Source organism: Mus musculus, chromosome 6, assembly GCF_000001635.26.
Source record: "Mus musculus strain C57BL/6J chromosome 6, GRCm38.p6 C57BL/6J".
Taxonomy (NCBI): domain Eukaryota; kingdom Metazoa; phylum Chordata; class Mammalia; order Rodentia; family Muridae; genus Mus; species Mus musculus.
In genome coordinates this window covers 87,724,838-87,740,472 of record NC_000072.6, presented here as the reverse complement: position 1 = coordinate 87,740,472, position 15,635 = coordinate 87,724,838, and the positions used below count along the sequence as shown (strand labels likewise).

At 50.3% G+C, this 15,635-nt stretch overlaps 1 protein-coding gene across 6 annotated transcripts in view; it reads right to left on the bottom strand.

Moving 5' to 3' along the window:
* Window positions 1-9,883, bottom strand: part of Efcc1 (EF hand and coiled-coil domain containing 1) — a 31,839-nt gene extending 21,956 nt beyond the window's left edge. For 2 of the 6 annotated variants that reach the window (XM_006506440.4, XM_017321692.2), the window contains exons 1-2: window positions 8,933-9,883; window positions 7,537-7,799 (exon numbers count right to left, since the gene is read on the bottom strand). In XM_006506440.4, the coding sequence (XP_006506503.1) occupies window positions 7,537-7,799; window positions 8,933-9,580 (911 nt within the window). In that variant the 5' untranslated portion in view covers window positions 9,581-9,883. The remainder of the gene's footprint in view (window positions 1-7,536; window positions 7,800-8,932) is intronic. The other 4 variants (XM_006506438.3, XM_017321691.2, XM_030255521.1 and 1 more) reach the window with 3 other exon arrangements.
* Window positions 9,884-15,635: the final 5,752 nt, after the last annotated feature.

Here is a 15,635-nt window from a genome sequence, read left to right as displayed (position 1 = left end):
TGAAAGGGAAGGGTGAAGACAGCCTGAAGTTCACAGCATGGCCATGTCCACAGGCAGAGCCCCCTGTCACTCATAAACTGTGACCTTACTTCTGAGGTCACCTGGATTCAGCATCATGTCTTCTATCTAAAAGCAAATGAAGACTGGCCCCGACATCTGCTGGAGCCCCACTGCAAACCTGTGGCTGGAATCAAGGGACATGTGACTGTGCCATTCCAAAGCCAAGACGAGGCATGGAGACCTTCCCACGTTTGATCGTGGCCTCTCCTGGTATAAACAATGTCTGCCCCTTCTCAGCCACTCAGCTGCCAGCCCTTTGAACCACTCTGTATCTTGGAAACTTCACAAAGCCATAAGGCTGATAAGACCCTCGGCTGGCAGGTATCCTTGTGCCAGACCACAGCCTTCCCTGGAGGTCCTGGGGGTTCTACACTGTGGTTTCCTTTCCTGTGAGATATTTCCTGAGCTGAGAAGCCTCTCGGAAGTTGAGACTATGTGTGAAAACAAGAGAACAACAGGAGGAAGGAGGGCCAGGGCTGCCGCTGGAGAGAAGTGGAAAAGAAGTCACAGACAGGCGGCATGGGGTAGCCCAGGGGTCTTCTGGCCATCTCTGCTGTGCAGTCTCTGGTTCAGTGGGGGCCTGTGGCCCTCCAGCTAGCTGGTCAGCCCACTGCTAATACTGTCCTCTAATCCTCCACAACATATTGTGGGGCAGCTCTGTCCTTAGCAAGAATGGGCCCAGACCTCATGGCTTAGCTGGCCTCAGGGAGATAGACTTAGGGAAATTGTCACAAAACGAGAAAGGGATGGGAAGGACAGGCTGTAGGGACCGCAGGGAACTGCTTGTAGTGGGATGGGGTATCTGGCTGAGATCTGTGATGGCCACCAGAGACGGACCTCGGGGCTGCAGAGGGCTGTGGTGGACTCAAGGGATGAGTGTGTTGGTAGATTACTGCAGTGGGCCCTGGCAGAGCTGAGGTCAGAGGTCAGGTCACTTGGAGCTATGTATGCCATGGCAAAGAGGCTCCAGAGGGTGTGATTAGGAAAGCCGCCCAGCTCTGTTGGGTGCTCGGGCCACCGTGGCCCTGAGCATGTGGTCAGTGACTGGAAGGGAGCTGGGAAGAGAGTAGGAGCCAGGACAGCCATGCATGGGCAGTGCAGGGCTAGGATGGACTGAGTGGGAACAGGCAGAGCCGAGGCAGGGCTGAACCTGGGCTTCAGTGGGGACCACAAGGCAGCACTTGGGGCTTTCTGCCTACTCCACTCTCCAACCTGTATGGCTTGTTCTTGTCTAGGTCAGGCCCCCCTGCAAAGGATACTCTGAGCTCGTGTGTTCTGCAGTGAGTCTCCAGACACAAAAGACCCGAGTGACATGCAGTCTGAGTGTCAGCATTACCTCAGAGAAGAGCCACCTACAGTGGGCAGGACGATCCCAGATTTAAACACTGAATCGTGGCTGCTGGCGACAGGAGCTGTATATGAGTGGACAGGTAAAATGAGGTTTTAGGGCGCTCAGCTGTCCAGTTTGTCCAGTGTCCTGGCAAATACCCAGAAGTGGGTGTTAGTATTGTTCTTGTCATCCCATTTTGCAGATAAGGAAACTGAGGCTCCTGGACACAAGAAAGTCTTGCTGAGGGTCATACTCTACAGCTTAGTCCTCCCTCTTCCCTCCCCACACAGTATGTACACCAATATGGAAGAATGGAAGTTTCCCCACTTAATAGATGAAGAACTTGGTCTCATAGAGGGGAAAATACCTCCAGGTACTGCATAGCACATAAAAAAAAAGCTGGGATTTGAATTCGGGGTATCTAGGCCTCTGAGCCCGGGCCTCTCCCCAGCTTGTCTCTGGTTTGGGTCTGTTCCATTGTTCCTGAAAGAAGGGCCTCTGTTCCTACCAGCAGCCACCCACATGGCCTCAAAGGACAATGAGACAGATGACTTGGGCCCCGCCTTGTCCTTTTCTCTGTCCTTCTGACTGGCTGACTGTGGCCTCCAGGTCAGGCAGGCCTGCTGCTGTGGGTGAGAAGAAAGGAGGTAACCCTTGAATGGCCTCCTCATCTTTGTGTGCCTTTCATGGTGGTCTGCAGACAGAGTGGTAGTCTGTCTCCCTCCTTTCCTGGCCTTTTCATCCTCCTGACAACAAAAGGCACAGAGGCCAGCCCAGCCCCTGAGGCCCCACTGAGTGGACAGGAGGAGAAGAGGACTCTGTCTGCACTCTTTACCCGCTCTGACTTTCTAGCCTAGTGTTCTGACACCTGGCTGCAGGGCAGGGGGGCCTCAAGAGACAGAAAAGCTGCAGATACACCAGAGACTTGTCATACCCAGGGCTGTCACACCCAGGGCGGGAGTGACCCTTCTCAGAGGTGGTGCTGCCACTCTGTGGACAGCCTGTGCTCAGGCTAGCATCCATGCACAGGTTCCTGCTGCCACTGGGCTGTTTATGCCATCTGTCTGTCTGTGTGTCAGTCCTGGGTCACAGAGCACCAGGCCTGCTGTTTCCTTGGAGTGAACAGTTAGGGGAAGGGATACTGGCATGTCTGCGCCCTCTCAATAACACGCACTGATGTATCTAAGCAGCACAGGTCGATGGGGACAGAGTCCTCTGAACTACCCTCAGTGTAGACAGGAAACCCTGGCCTGGGGACACGCCTGGGTTATGTCCGACCGGTTCCTCCCTGGGCTTCACTGTCCAGAGCCTTGTAAGTTCCCAAGTCAGACAGAATACCCAAAGTATAATAGGGTCTTAGGTCTTCTTGGGGTATACATGTATCTAGGAGTCCGGTCCCCTCCTATTGAGACCAGCAGTCCTCCCAAGGGGATGCCATCATGGCTATATAGTTCCAGGCCTTCTCTCCCACAGTGCCTCATGTGAGGCGAGGCCTTAGCTGCTTTCTCCAGTCCCACAAGGCAGCCCATCTGGACCTAGCAAAGGTTTTGCCTCCAAGACTACATACAGTTGAAGGTATGAGTGGCAGCTTTGTGGCTCCTCAGTACATGTCCTAGTATGTGTGACCAGGACCTGCTCCCTGGGGCCAGGAGATCATCTAAGTATGATAAGTGCTTACATTCCATTTCTGTAACCTTGAGGGATTTGGCACAGGTTTTGGCCATTGGAGCATGCTTATAAAGTATGGCTTAATTAAGAAATGAATGTCTCTAAGTGTGTAAGTAGTCACCATATTTTTTTAGGTTGGTGGGCAAGGTGGTGGCCTGAAGAACTCAAACAGATATCCCGGGGGAAATATAACATGTAAAAGGACAAGGGAAAGTCAGAAGCAGAAAGAGACCTCTAGTTCACATGAGGAGCGGGAGATGCTCACAAGGGCAGAGTACCAAGACAACCTGCCGAGTCAGCAAGAAGCTCCTGAGTTCCAGTGACACAAGATAAAAATAAAAATGTCAATCCCAGGCCTGGGGGTTTTATCCCGAGCTATGAGAGTCTCAGGAGGAAAGTTGGGGAACTCAGTTCTAAGAAACTCATTTTAAAGTGGTTAAGATAGAATCAGGCTGTGGTGAAGACAGGGGTAAGAGCTCCAAAACCCTGCTCCTCAAAGACTCTCCAGGGACTAAGCTTTGCCACAGATAGACTTAGAGCAAGAAACTGCCCAGTGTACCAGGAACTCAGCATCACAAGGGGGACAGCAGATGTAAAACACTTGTGGAAACTCAGATATGATAGCAATCCAAAAGGTACGTCTGGTCGTCTGTCAGAGTCTGCAGAAGAATGGTTCTTGGACCTCCCGTGGATGCCAAAATCCTTGGATGCTCAACCTCTTGCATACACTGGCATTGTGTTTGCACAGAACAGTCATGCATCACATACGTTAAGCCATCTCTCCAGAGCTATAACACTTGGGATGATGTTAATGCTGTGTGTGTGGCTGTAACACTATGTTGTGCAGAAACAGTAACTCTACAGAAGTATATTCCTCAGAGACCCAGCCCTTTCCTGGTATCCTTGGATGTCCATGGATTGACTATGGCATACAGAGACCTTGTTTAACAGAAGGAAACTCCTCTGTCTAAAAATTATAGAGGGTTAAATGGAACCTACAGGACAGAGCAGGATGAAAACAAAAGCTTGGTTTGGAAAAGGACTAAAGGCAAGTCCTAGAGATGGGAAATGTTACCAAAGAGTTACAGCTGGGGACAATCCGGGCTTTGGCTCAGCTGGGTCCTTCATCTGTGATTTTACTAAAGCCACCAGGACCCTTAGTCAACAAAGTTTCAACCTTAGAGCATTCTTACTTAGTATCAGAGTGGAAGGTTCAATGAAGTCTATAAGTCATGCTGCCTCACAGACTTGCCTTCAGAGCCCTTGGAGGGGTTAGCACGGTGTCACCTAGGAGGGCAGGAGGGCTCCCACTTGTTCCTCCTGGATGCAGACCCCAGGGTAGCACAGAGGAGGGAAGGTCAGTTTAACCCTCAGGGATATCTGAATGCCGCACGATGCATAAGCAGAGGTGGTGTGTCGTCCCCCCACCCCCATGCTGCAGGCTTATCCGTTGGGGTCTGAGTTGCTTGGTGATAGGCTTTGGGGAGATAGTGGGATTTTGAGAGCGCTGACATAATCAATATAATAACTCCCTGATGGATCCATAGCATGGCGGCATTATTGAGGGATGGTGAAAAAGATGTGGTAGGGGCTGGTTAAAAGGACACTAGAACATGTCCCTGTGAGCTATAGCTGACCCTGGATCCTTCATATTCTTTCTCTGTGCTCACTGGCGGTCATGAGGTGAGCACCCTTTGCTTTATGCTGCTGTTGCCTAGAATCATCTGACCCAAGCACTATGACAGAAACACTTGAAACCATGATCCAAGACAAAGCTTTCCACACAGAACCTGAGTAACACACCTTCCTGTTTGCAAAGCATCCTGTGAATGTTTGGTCGGGATGACTAGTGGGGAAACCCCAGAGGGCTGTGCATCTTCTCAGAGTAAACTAAGTGGTGTGGCCCCGGGCTGTGCAGGTGGGGTTTCCATCCTGCCTGTTACTTACAGGGTCCTGCTAGTACATCACTGGCCTGGATCTCTGGTCTGCGATACAGTAAGAACGACCTTCAGGTTGGCTTTGAGCTCCCATGCATTGACATGGAAAGGATGCTTAGCAGCCATAGACTGCTAGCCTGCTCACAGTGTGGCCTTCACATGGAGGATTTGCCCTTGGATACTCCGTTCTGTCCTTCCAGACTCTAGGGTGCCTGGTCTTTCCTATTCTCTTCAGACACTTGGCATTTCATCTGAGCTCTCTACAGCTGCTATTTCCTCTTCCTTAAGAATGGAACTCTGATTGTACCTGGTGCTCACCAGTACCATCAGTCACCATTGTGGGTGGCAGCAGAAAATGATATAGTCTGTGCCAGTAAGATCCTTATTTAAGTTCTGAATACAAAGGCATAGGCTCCTTGGGGAGAGTGTGGTGGTTTGAATATGCTTGGCCCAGGGAGTGGCACTATTAGGAGGCATGGCCTTGTTGGAGGAGGAATGTCACTGTGAGGGTGGGCTTTGAGACTCTCCTCCTAGCGGCCTTCAGATGAACATACAGAATTCTCAGTTCCTTCCGCATCATGACTGCCTGGGTGCTGCCATGCTCCTGCCTTGATGAGAATGGACTGAACCTCTGAACCTGTAAGGCAGCCCCAATTAAATGTTGTCCTTTATAAGAGTTGCCTTGGTCATGGGGTCTCTTCACAGCCATGGAAACCCTAGCTAAGACAGAGAGCACACCTCTCTTCTTGTGCCTGAATGGTAGATGTAAGACTGTAGGCACTGTCGCCATTCTGTAATCAACGGAACAGCAGCAACAACAAACCTGTAGAGTAGAAGGGAGAACACTGGCTGTGGGGCAGGCAGACCATACTCTTCTACTTTCTGGCTGCATAATCTCAGGCGTGTTTAAAATGGTATCTGTAAAATGGGGGTCAAGACCTTCACCTTGCACAGTCGTTTCGCGGATCCAGTGCTGCGATAAACAGGAATCTATGTTCTCTACTGTAAAGCTCTCTCCTCTATTGCAGTTGTTTTAATGCATAAATAAATAAGTGTGACTTTAAGGCAACATGAAGGAGACCATTTGTTTCTCCTCATGGACATGAACCTTCTGTCAACCAGCTCTGATCTGTAGCCCATCAGCTATGCAAACAGGAAGCAACTATGCAAACATTTGGAGCTGCAGGGGGCTGGCCAGGGTCAGCCTCTTCCAGCTGAGTGCCTCAGAAGGCAAGGAAGAGGCCCCTCCTCCGAGGACAGAAGTTCAAAGCCATCCCTTTGGGTTGTCCTCCCCTGGCCTTGGTCAGATCATCCTCTGTCAGGGGAGACCCATCCTCACTGGCTCCTCTAAGCTGTCCCTGTTCTTTGCCCCTCCTCTCTGTCCCATCACAGTGGGAATGGGGTAGTTTTTGTTGTTGTTGTTGTTGTTTTTTGTTTTTGTTGTTGTTGCTTTTTCTTTCTGAAATGCAATCTGCTTGGGTCGCCTGTCTCAGAACGTTTCCATGGTTTTCTGTTCTCTAAGGATTAGATAAAGGCTATGCTACCTTCCAGGCTCTAGATGCCTGGCCCTTTCTCTCTTGTTTCCAGCTGTACCTCTCCAGCCATTCTGACTTCTGTTTAGTTTCTGGAATGTGCTATGGTGACCCTGAAGGCTTTGCCCATACTGTTCCTATTTTCTCAGCTTTTAAGCTCCTACTTCTGGGCAGGGGCCAGGCTAAGCCTGCAGCAGGAACAGGCCTACCCCAGCTCTAGCGTTTGTTCCGCCTCACTTCTGTTCCCGTGGAAGTCTCATGCTCTCTAATTGCAGCCCAGGACAGGGATTTTGGTCTGTTCTCTTCACAGCCACATCCTTTGCCAGGTAGACAGTGGCCCAGAAGGTCTCAGCTGCTGTGCAAATCAGGAGACAGGCCTGCCCTACCATGTGAAAAAAACGCTAGGCAGAGAGAGCCTCACGGCTGTTCTGCTCTGCAAAGACTCCAGTCTGCTCCACCCAGGAGCAACAGGCTAGAGGACAGCTGGTGACTTGCCAAAATTACACATCTGTCAACAGCCTTGCTAGAATTGGAGCCTGGTTCCAGAGTCTAGCTTCCTGCCGTGTTCAGCTAGCACATAAGGTCACTTTAAATCTGTTTCCTCATCTGAAGAATGGGATCATAACAGGTCCCTCTTCGCTGGGTTTCCTAAGGATGAACTGAAACAAGCCCATAAAGTGCTTTTACTTGGGCCCGCCCGTACACAGTGCGCAGTCAGTGATAATCAGGATCAAACTGAAGAGCCAAAAATGGGTATCACTGATTGCAATCCGCGAGTAACAAGTGAAAGGATTTCGTGGATGAACAGGAGCGTAAACAGATGGATGGGCCGATGGATGGTAGTGGAGTACTGACTTACAAAATGGAAGAATCATATGTACGAATAGCTGAAGACCGGAATGAACATTAGAGTGCGTAGCGTGGATGCTCGCCTAGGTTTGGGAAACAGCACCCCGCCCCATCTGCTCCCCGCCCCCCCCCCCCAGTTGCTGCCCCGCTCACCGCTCACCTGTAACCTCTAAGCTCTGCCTCCAGTCGCTGCACCTGGCGCTGCAAGCAGGGGACACGCCGCGCCAGCGCCTCCAGCTCCCGCACTCGGTGCAAGCTGCGTCGCACCGCCTGCCGAGCCTCCTCGGTGCGCAGCCGCACCTCCACCTGTCCGCGCTGCAGCCGCCGGGCGCGCGCCTCCGCCTCTGCCAGCGCGCCCTGCGCTCGCTGCAGCTCGTGCGCCGCCGCTTCTGGGATGTCCGACTGGCTTTTCCAGAGGCCGACCTGTCCGCGGGAAGCCACAGTGAGTGACCACTGCAGAAGTCTACGGGGTCATCCCCTTACAACCACAAAGCTAGCTCACTGAGCAACTGGCACAAGCGGCTAAAGCAAGTGTATGCAATACCCCTCACCCCCACCCCCCACGAGGGAAGTTGGGACAGGAAGTCCACCCTCTGTTTTTCTGCATGGTGACAGTAATCCCCCAAAGTCGTGCCTTCTAGGCTTAATTCCTGCATCCAGTGTACGCTGCTCCTAATTCACTGGACTCAAGGCACAGATTAAAGAGCAGACTGAAATTTCCGCCCTTTCTGAGATCTGTGCTCTGGACTGTCCTTGGAAACGGGGTTGATCTGTTTTGTTTTCTGCAGTGTTCCAAAGCATAAAGGAAGCTGGGACAATGTGCCCAGTAGGCACTTGAGCGTGAAAGACGGAGAGACCCTTTTAAATGAGAGACCTAGTCTCAGGCAACACACACACACACGCGCGCGCACACACACACACACACACACACACACTACTCTACGCACTCCCAGGGTTCCTTCTGCCCCATCTTACACTCTCCTGGCAGACATATGAACCACGAAGGCCACTTTGACACCTAGTTGTACTCTGCAGCAACTAGGAGACAGGAGACACCAATGTAACGCAGGTCCTCTTCCTATACGCCTATAAGGGCCCCTTTTCTCCCTTAGCTGGTCACCTGAGCTACACTGAACACCGAGGGCTCAAGTGTTCGTTGACTGATCCCAGAGACCAGCTCACTCAATGGCTCCACCTCAATAGCTCAGAGTGAGCCTGGCCCTCATTGCTGGCCATCATTGTCTTTCTCACCTGGGCTAGAGGCCTGGCTGTGAGGGATTCAACAAGTTTCGCTGACTTGGGGAAGGGCAGTCAGTCCTTTGTTTTCCTTAAACCTCCCGAAGAAGGATGTGTGCTGACCCATCACTACTTGGCTACTTAAACAGGTTCCTTCTAGGATTAGAAGGGACTTGGGTAGGAAGTTGGGATCTTAAGGAATGATACATTGGGGTGGAAGTTGGAATGAAGGGGGTGGAATGGGGAACGGAGAGAACCAGCTGAGGAGGGGCTGGGCCGCGGTGGGGCGTCTCTGTCTCCACCCGAGGCATCCCTCGCACCTGAAGGGCCAGGCAACGCGCGTCACTGCTCTGCAGCGCAGCCCGTAGGTCCTCCACCAGCTCGCGTAGGCTACTGTTTTCCTCCTCTAGATGTGCCACCCGCTCGCCATAGGCGCCACCGTGCAGGCTCGGTGAGCCAGGCCGGCGGCGGCGGCGCGGGCGGCGGAGGCGGATCTGTGTCTCGATGTGCTCGCTAAGAGCTCCGCGGGGCAGCCGGGGCCCCGCTCGGCTACTGAAATAGCCGCAGAGGCGCGCGTGGAACTGGCGGAAGGTGAGCTCTGGAGGGTCGGCTCGCAGAGCCAGGCGCGCCTCTTCCCTGACGTCCGCGTCCCCGCCAGCGATCATCCCAGCAGCCGGGTTCGTGGAGGCCGCCTCCGCGGAGTTTGCGTCCTCCGTGGCCGTCTCCCCGTCAGCGTTCAGCCCCAGTACCGCGCAGAGCGCACGGAAGTCGGCGCGCGGTAGGCGGCCCGCTCCCCGGCAGTCCAAGTGGTGGAAAACCTCCTGCAGATACTGATCCAGACCGGTAGCCAGCACCACGATCTCATTCTCCACGCCGCGGTCCAGCCCGTAGTGGTGAGCCAAGGCACTCAGCAGCCACTGAGTGCGCCGCGCAGGTCGCCGGTATGGGTCACCCGCCGAGCTCTCCATGCCCAAACCCTGGCGGTTTCTCTCGGCAGATCGGCGCCTTCAGACAGCCGCCCGCGTCCGCGGAGGGAGGGGCTGGGCGGCCACGGTCAGGCCAGAGAGGCACGGGACCGTATCCAGGCAGCTGCGTGGACTGTGCAGGACGTCTGTGTTTGTCCCGATGGGAGGCGCTGGAGCTACGCGCTCTAGTAATGGCCTTGACCTGCACTCCCCATCGCTCCCCATCCCTATCCCCATCCCCATCACTGTAACCAGTTCCTGACTCAGTTCTTTTGCCCTCTCCAGGCCTTTCCGCTATTGTCACCAGAGGCTGGAGCGCCTGCGCCTGCTGTTGTGTTCTGCAATTCCCAGCCCTCGGCCGGCCGTTCTCTGCCTCTTCTCCAGACTGCTTCCTAAGCTCTCCCTCCCTCCTCGTAACTAGAACCGAGGAGGAAACAAACTTGGACGTGGATGAAGTTAGAGTTTTGGTGAGAGGAAAGTGGTTGTCTACCGCGGCCACCTTTGGGCTCCAGGTGGTTGCTTGGCCTGAGCTCCTTCCGCTGGCTGGGATGAGGTAAACAGTTGTTTGGCCACTATTTTCTTTGGTGCCCTAGAACTTGATTCTGGAAGATGCTGGGCAGACCTGCTTGCTCTTGAGAGCTAACTGGCTTTTCTTCTCTCTTTCACAGAAATGTAGTATTGACTCCGTCTGGCGCTTGCCATGGGAACCTTACCCAGCCATATTGGAGCGAAGAGCAAACTCAGCGGCCCTTGACTATTAGATAAGCAGATCTTGTTTTGTGTACAAATCCCAGTTGAAAAGCATTATCATTTTGTTTCCTCCATTATAGCACCCCCGACCAGCACTTTGTCCTTTGTTCCACACACTTCGGGAAGGAATCAGACATCCCAAGCATTTTGGATATACATGTGTACATATATATGTTAATTATAAAACCAATGGCAATTTAACGGAATAATGTACAATACCATACCTTGGCTTCTACCTTGGAAAACCACATGCACAGCATGTTCATTGACCACATTATTGATTATAATGGCTAGAAGCTGATATTCAGCAGGGGCCCAGGCAGGACAAATCGTGGAACAGGGATAAACGAGGAAACACGCTACAGCAGTTATTGTGACTGTTATGACTAATGAATGGTATGTGATAATAACAACACTGCACAGAACATTACTGGATGCTTTCTACAAGGATGCACATAAGGAATGGCAGCCACAGAACATCTGGTTGCTGTTTCTGGTGATGGTGAACCCTTTGCTATCGGTGCACTGGCTCTTTTGCTGAAATGGGAGATTGCACTGTAAGATGTACAGATCAACAGTTTTTAGTATGTTACAGTTATCTGACCACAACTACAGTCTAGTACTTCAATATTTCTACTCCCTCCATCCCCACCCTGCCCTCACCATGTGCACCCCAATACTGCTCAGTCTCTAACTTGTCCTTCTGCTAAGGGAAGCGACTACTTTATGAATCCATAATCTGCTTATTCTAGATATTCATATGACTGGAATCTAATAGAAGGTGACCTTCTGGGGCTGCAGAGATGGCTCAGTGGTTAAGAGCACTGGCTGCTCTTCCAGAGGACCTGGGTCCAATTCTTGTCCCCTCAAGGTGGCTCACAACCATCTGTAACTTCAGTCCCAGAGAATCCAATGCCCTCATCTGCATGCACATGACACATAGATAAATAGAAGCAAAACACCTATACACATAAGATTAAAAGGGGGAATTTAAGGTGGTCTCCTGTGTAATTGTTATTTGCGTGTTTGCTTGCATTTTTTTTTTTGTATTCCTAGATCATCTTTATTTGATTTTTTTGGGGGGGGGGAGAAAAATGTAGGTAGTGTAAAACACTTTTTATATTAAAACAGGTGCTGATAATATTGAATAGAATATAAAATTGACATTACTTTTTCAAAGTACTTTTGACACCAAAGGCATTTCTAGCCAAGCTACTCATGAGCTTTAGGTTGTAACCCCGAGCAGGAAAGGACCACCATGCTCACATTACCTAACATCACAGCCTTTGCTGCACTGATGGAAATCCAAAGGCAGCAAATTCAATACTTCCTTACTTGGCAAAGCACAAGTAAGCTACTGAAGTGACACCTTATGCACGCGCTCTCTCTCTCTCTCTCCTTTAAAGATTGGTATGGGATGAGGGCCCATCCCACTGTTTGTGGAGTCACCCTGGCGCAGATAATCCTGTATTATATAAGAAATCAGACTGATAGCCGGGCGTGGTGGTGGCACATGCCTTTAATCCCAGCACTCAGGAGGCAGAGGCAGGTGGATTTCTGAGTTCAAGGCCAGCCTGGTCTACAGAGTGAGTTCCAGGACAGCCAGGGCTACACAGAGAAACCCTTTCTCTAAAAACAAAAGAAAAAAAAAAAAAAAAAAGAAAGCAGACTGAGCAAGCCATGCAGTCAGTGAGCATGGTTTCTCTGTGGCCTCTGCTTCAGTCCCTCCTTCAGTGCTGTAGTGTGGTCTGTAAGGTAAATAGACCCATTCTTCCCCATTGCTTTCGGTACCACAGCAATAGGAAGCAGCCTAAGACAGATGCATCCTGTGGTAGTTAGATGTCTTCTTGAGGAATGGCCCCTGACTTCCCCATAGAGGCCTCTGCTTTCACTGACTCTGACAGCGCACTCCATGTGTTCTCCAGGGTGTTGAGTGATTCAGAGATGCCCAACCTGCATTTTCTTCACTGCAGTGCCTGGCACCAACCTCTTTCTTCAGGCCTGTACCAGTCAGCTGGTACCATCACGGTAACAGGTACTTCAGGGGACTAGCTTCATAGGAAGAGAGAGATTTATTTTGGCTCACAGTTTGCTTTGGGGCTTTTGGTGACATACAGGCATACATGGTGGTTAAAATGACATACACTTCATAGGTGATGTGGTCATTTGAATACAGTGGCCCTTTAGGTCCATAAGAAGTAGCACTATTAGGAGGTGTGACCTTGGAGTAGATATGGCCTTGTACACTTACGCTATGCCCAGTGTGGCTCACAGTATTTTTCTGCTGCCTTTGGATTAAGATGTAGAACTCTCAGCTCTTTCTCCAGCACCATGTCTGCCAGCACACTGCCATGTTTCTCGCCATGATGATCACGGACTAAACCTCTGAAATTGTAAGCCATCCTAAATTAAATGTCATGGTGTCTCTTCATAGCAACAAAAACCTAACTAAGGCAGGTGGAAAGAGGAAGAGGATGGGATTAGGAGTCCACTCACTAAGGACACGACCCAAGTGGCAAGCTACTAGGTCTCATCTCTTGGACTTTTTTACCACCTCCCAAGAGCAGCACCCAAGGGACCAAGGTTTTCACATACATATCTTCAGAAGACATTGCAGATCTGAATTATAACAAGGTTCCCCTGAGGCATGCCTAGATCCTACTGCAAGCCTGTACAATGGACCCACCTTTGAAACCTGTCCTGAATCTGCCTCCTTCCTAGTGTACTGTGATTACTCTAGCTCAAGTTCCTCACACCTCTCTCCTGTGGGATTGCTTCACCTGCCCCAAAGGCTTGAATTTTATGTGTATATATATGTGTATATATATGTGTGTGTGTGTGTGTGTGTGTGTGTGTATGTGTATACACATACACACACACACACACACACACACACACACACACACACATTCATGCCCTTGAATGCCTGTGTCCAGTCCTTGAGGGATGCGGTTAATCTTAAGTTATACCATGACCCTCCTCCTCTGCTCAGAACTCACTAGGGATAAAAGACAAAGTCACCATCTTGACCCCAAGGATGGCACATCAGTACCTACCGTCCCTTTAACTTTTACCATCATTGCTTCCTGCCTCAGGCCTTGGCATCTGTTCACCTATCCATAACGCCTTTACCTTACCTACTAAGGATCCTATCAGCCTTGGAAGATTACTTCTTTCTCAGTGGATCATTTGCCTTCTGTAGGAAACACCAGACTGTATGAGAGGAGCACTGCCCACCTGGAATAGTATTTAATACACCAGAAGAAATAGACCTATGGCTCCTAATTTAGCTCCTTCCCCATGGTTGTCACAGCAAATGGCATTGTGGCATGTTGCTTAGTGTCTGCTCTTATTGTTAGTCACAAATAATAGATGTCTTTTTATTGGCATGTGAGCTTTAAAGCAACCCTCAGACTACATCAGGTATCAGCTCCGTACATGGTCTGAGCCACTTTAGGCTGGAGACCTGGTGCTCCGACAATCATCACAAAGTAGGGACTTGGTTGTTTTGCTTCACACCAATTCATAGTTTCGAATATGAATTCAGAGCACCAAAGGGGAAAACTACTTCTGGTAGACATCAGTGGATTGAATGTTCTCTAGTCCAGTGATGTTCAAGCCCTTGTGGTTCCAGGTGTTGGTAGTGGAACCATGAAGTTCTGCTGGACCACGAAGTCCTGGCCTGAAGCTTAATGTAGCCATTTAAGGCAAATATCTGGGTGTGATAGAGTCCTGTTCTTTGCAGATGAACCTGGTTTTATCTCATTTCAGTTTCGAGGGCTCAGCCTAAGATGCTACAAACACCTTCCCAGTCCCATGCTGGTAACCACTTTGCTGAAGGACTCCTCCAGACAGTAGCTTTCCTGGGCCAGACAGTATTGAAAACAAAGCTTTTCAGTATCTTCCCATGGGCCGTTCCCCAGCCTCCTGCAGCTTAGTGGGGAAGGGTTTATAATGGCGCGCTGTTAGGCCTGTCTATCTGTGGGCTGTGTTACTAGGCACCCCCTGAAACAATCCCACTTGGATCCAGAAGGCTTTTGTTGGAGGTTCAAAGCATGTAAACTCAGAAGGTTTGTGGGTTCCTTTGTACGTGCTGGGGGGTGGGATGTCTGTGGGGGAAGAGTTAAAGTACTGGCAAAGAAATTACTTTTGAAGTCACTTCAGTATTGTTTGAGCTGCTTCCAATAGAGTACTGTTCAAAGTGTCATTACGAAGTCTAGAAATACATTAAGAAGCGGAGGTCACCCAAGATTCTGCAACCATCTAGCCTACAGTGTATTTGTGATGTATTTATTCTGGATTTTTTTTTCATGTATTGGGGCATGAAAGAATTTGGGTGGCGGCTGCTTGAACTGCTTTGTGGTGGGGCTCACAGCACATCTGACACTTTGAAAGGGCAAAGCTTGTGGTTTGCAAATTGAGAGGATAGCGATTTGCTCAGGAATCTGATGTAGAGAGGGCCTGATGGTGACTGTGTCTGCTCTATGTGGCGGCAGCCTGTGTGCTTATAGGCCTGGGGACTGACATTGGCTAGGAGCTCTCAGAACAGTGCTGCATGATCCTTGCCTGACCATCGTACTTGTAGATAACATGGAGACTATATTTGCAGATGAGGCTCCAAACAAGACAGCAACAGGGGTTGTAGGAGCTGATGTCAGAAGTCACATGGTATGACATCTATGAACCTTATTGGCTGAACTACTGGAAGGGAGGAGTACTGACCACACAGAGGTAGAACATGAGAGGATGTCTCAGAAAACACAGCGACAGTGGTCCCTAAGCCTTATTCCTGAAGAGTTTTCCCTCAAGGCCTGGAACGGAGCCTCAGAATATTATTATTGCTATTGTTAGTAGTACTATTATGCTGGGAGTTTAACCTAGGGCCTGGCACACACTGAGCAAGCTCTTTACCATGGAGCTACATCTTCTTAGTTTTTATTTTGAGACAGGGCCTCCCTAAACTGCCCAGGGTGATCTTGAACTCATGTTATAGTCCAAGATGGTCTTGAACTTGTGATTCTCCTGCCTCTGTCTCTTGAATAACATAGTATGTCAGGCCCGTGCCATCAGGCCCAGGAAAATCTTATTTTTGATGCATTCTGGGTAACATTGATGTATATTTAGGATGGGCTTTGGTCCTTTGGCTTAGACCTATGGCCTCTCACCCTGAGCCTGGGGAGCGTGGCTGCTGCCCTTAGGCGATGTGATCAAAGACACTTTGAACTCTGTTGCCAGGTCAACATGATCAGGGATCTTTCTCTGTTTCTCTCTGTTTCTCTTTCTCTCTGTCTCTCTGTCTGTCTGTCTC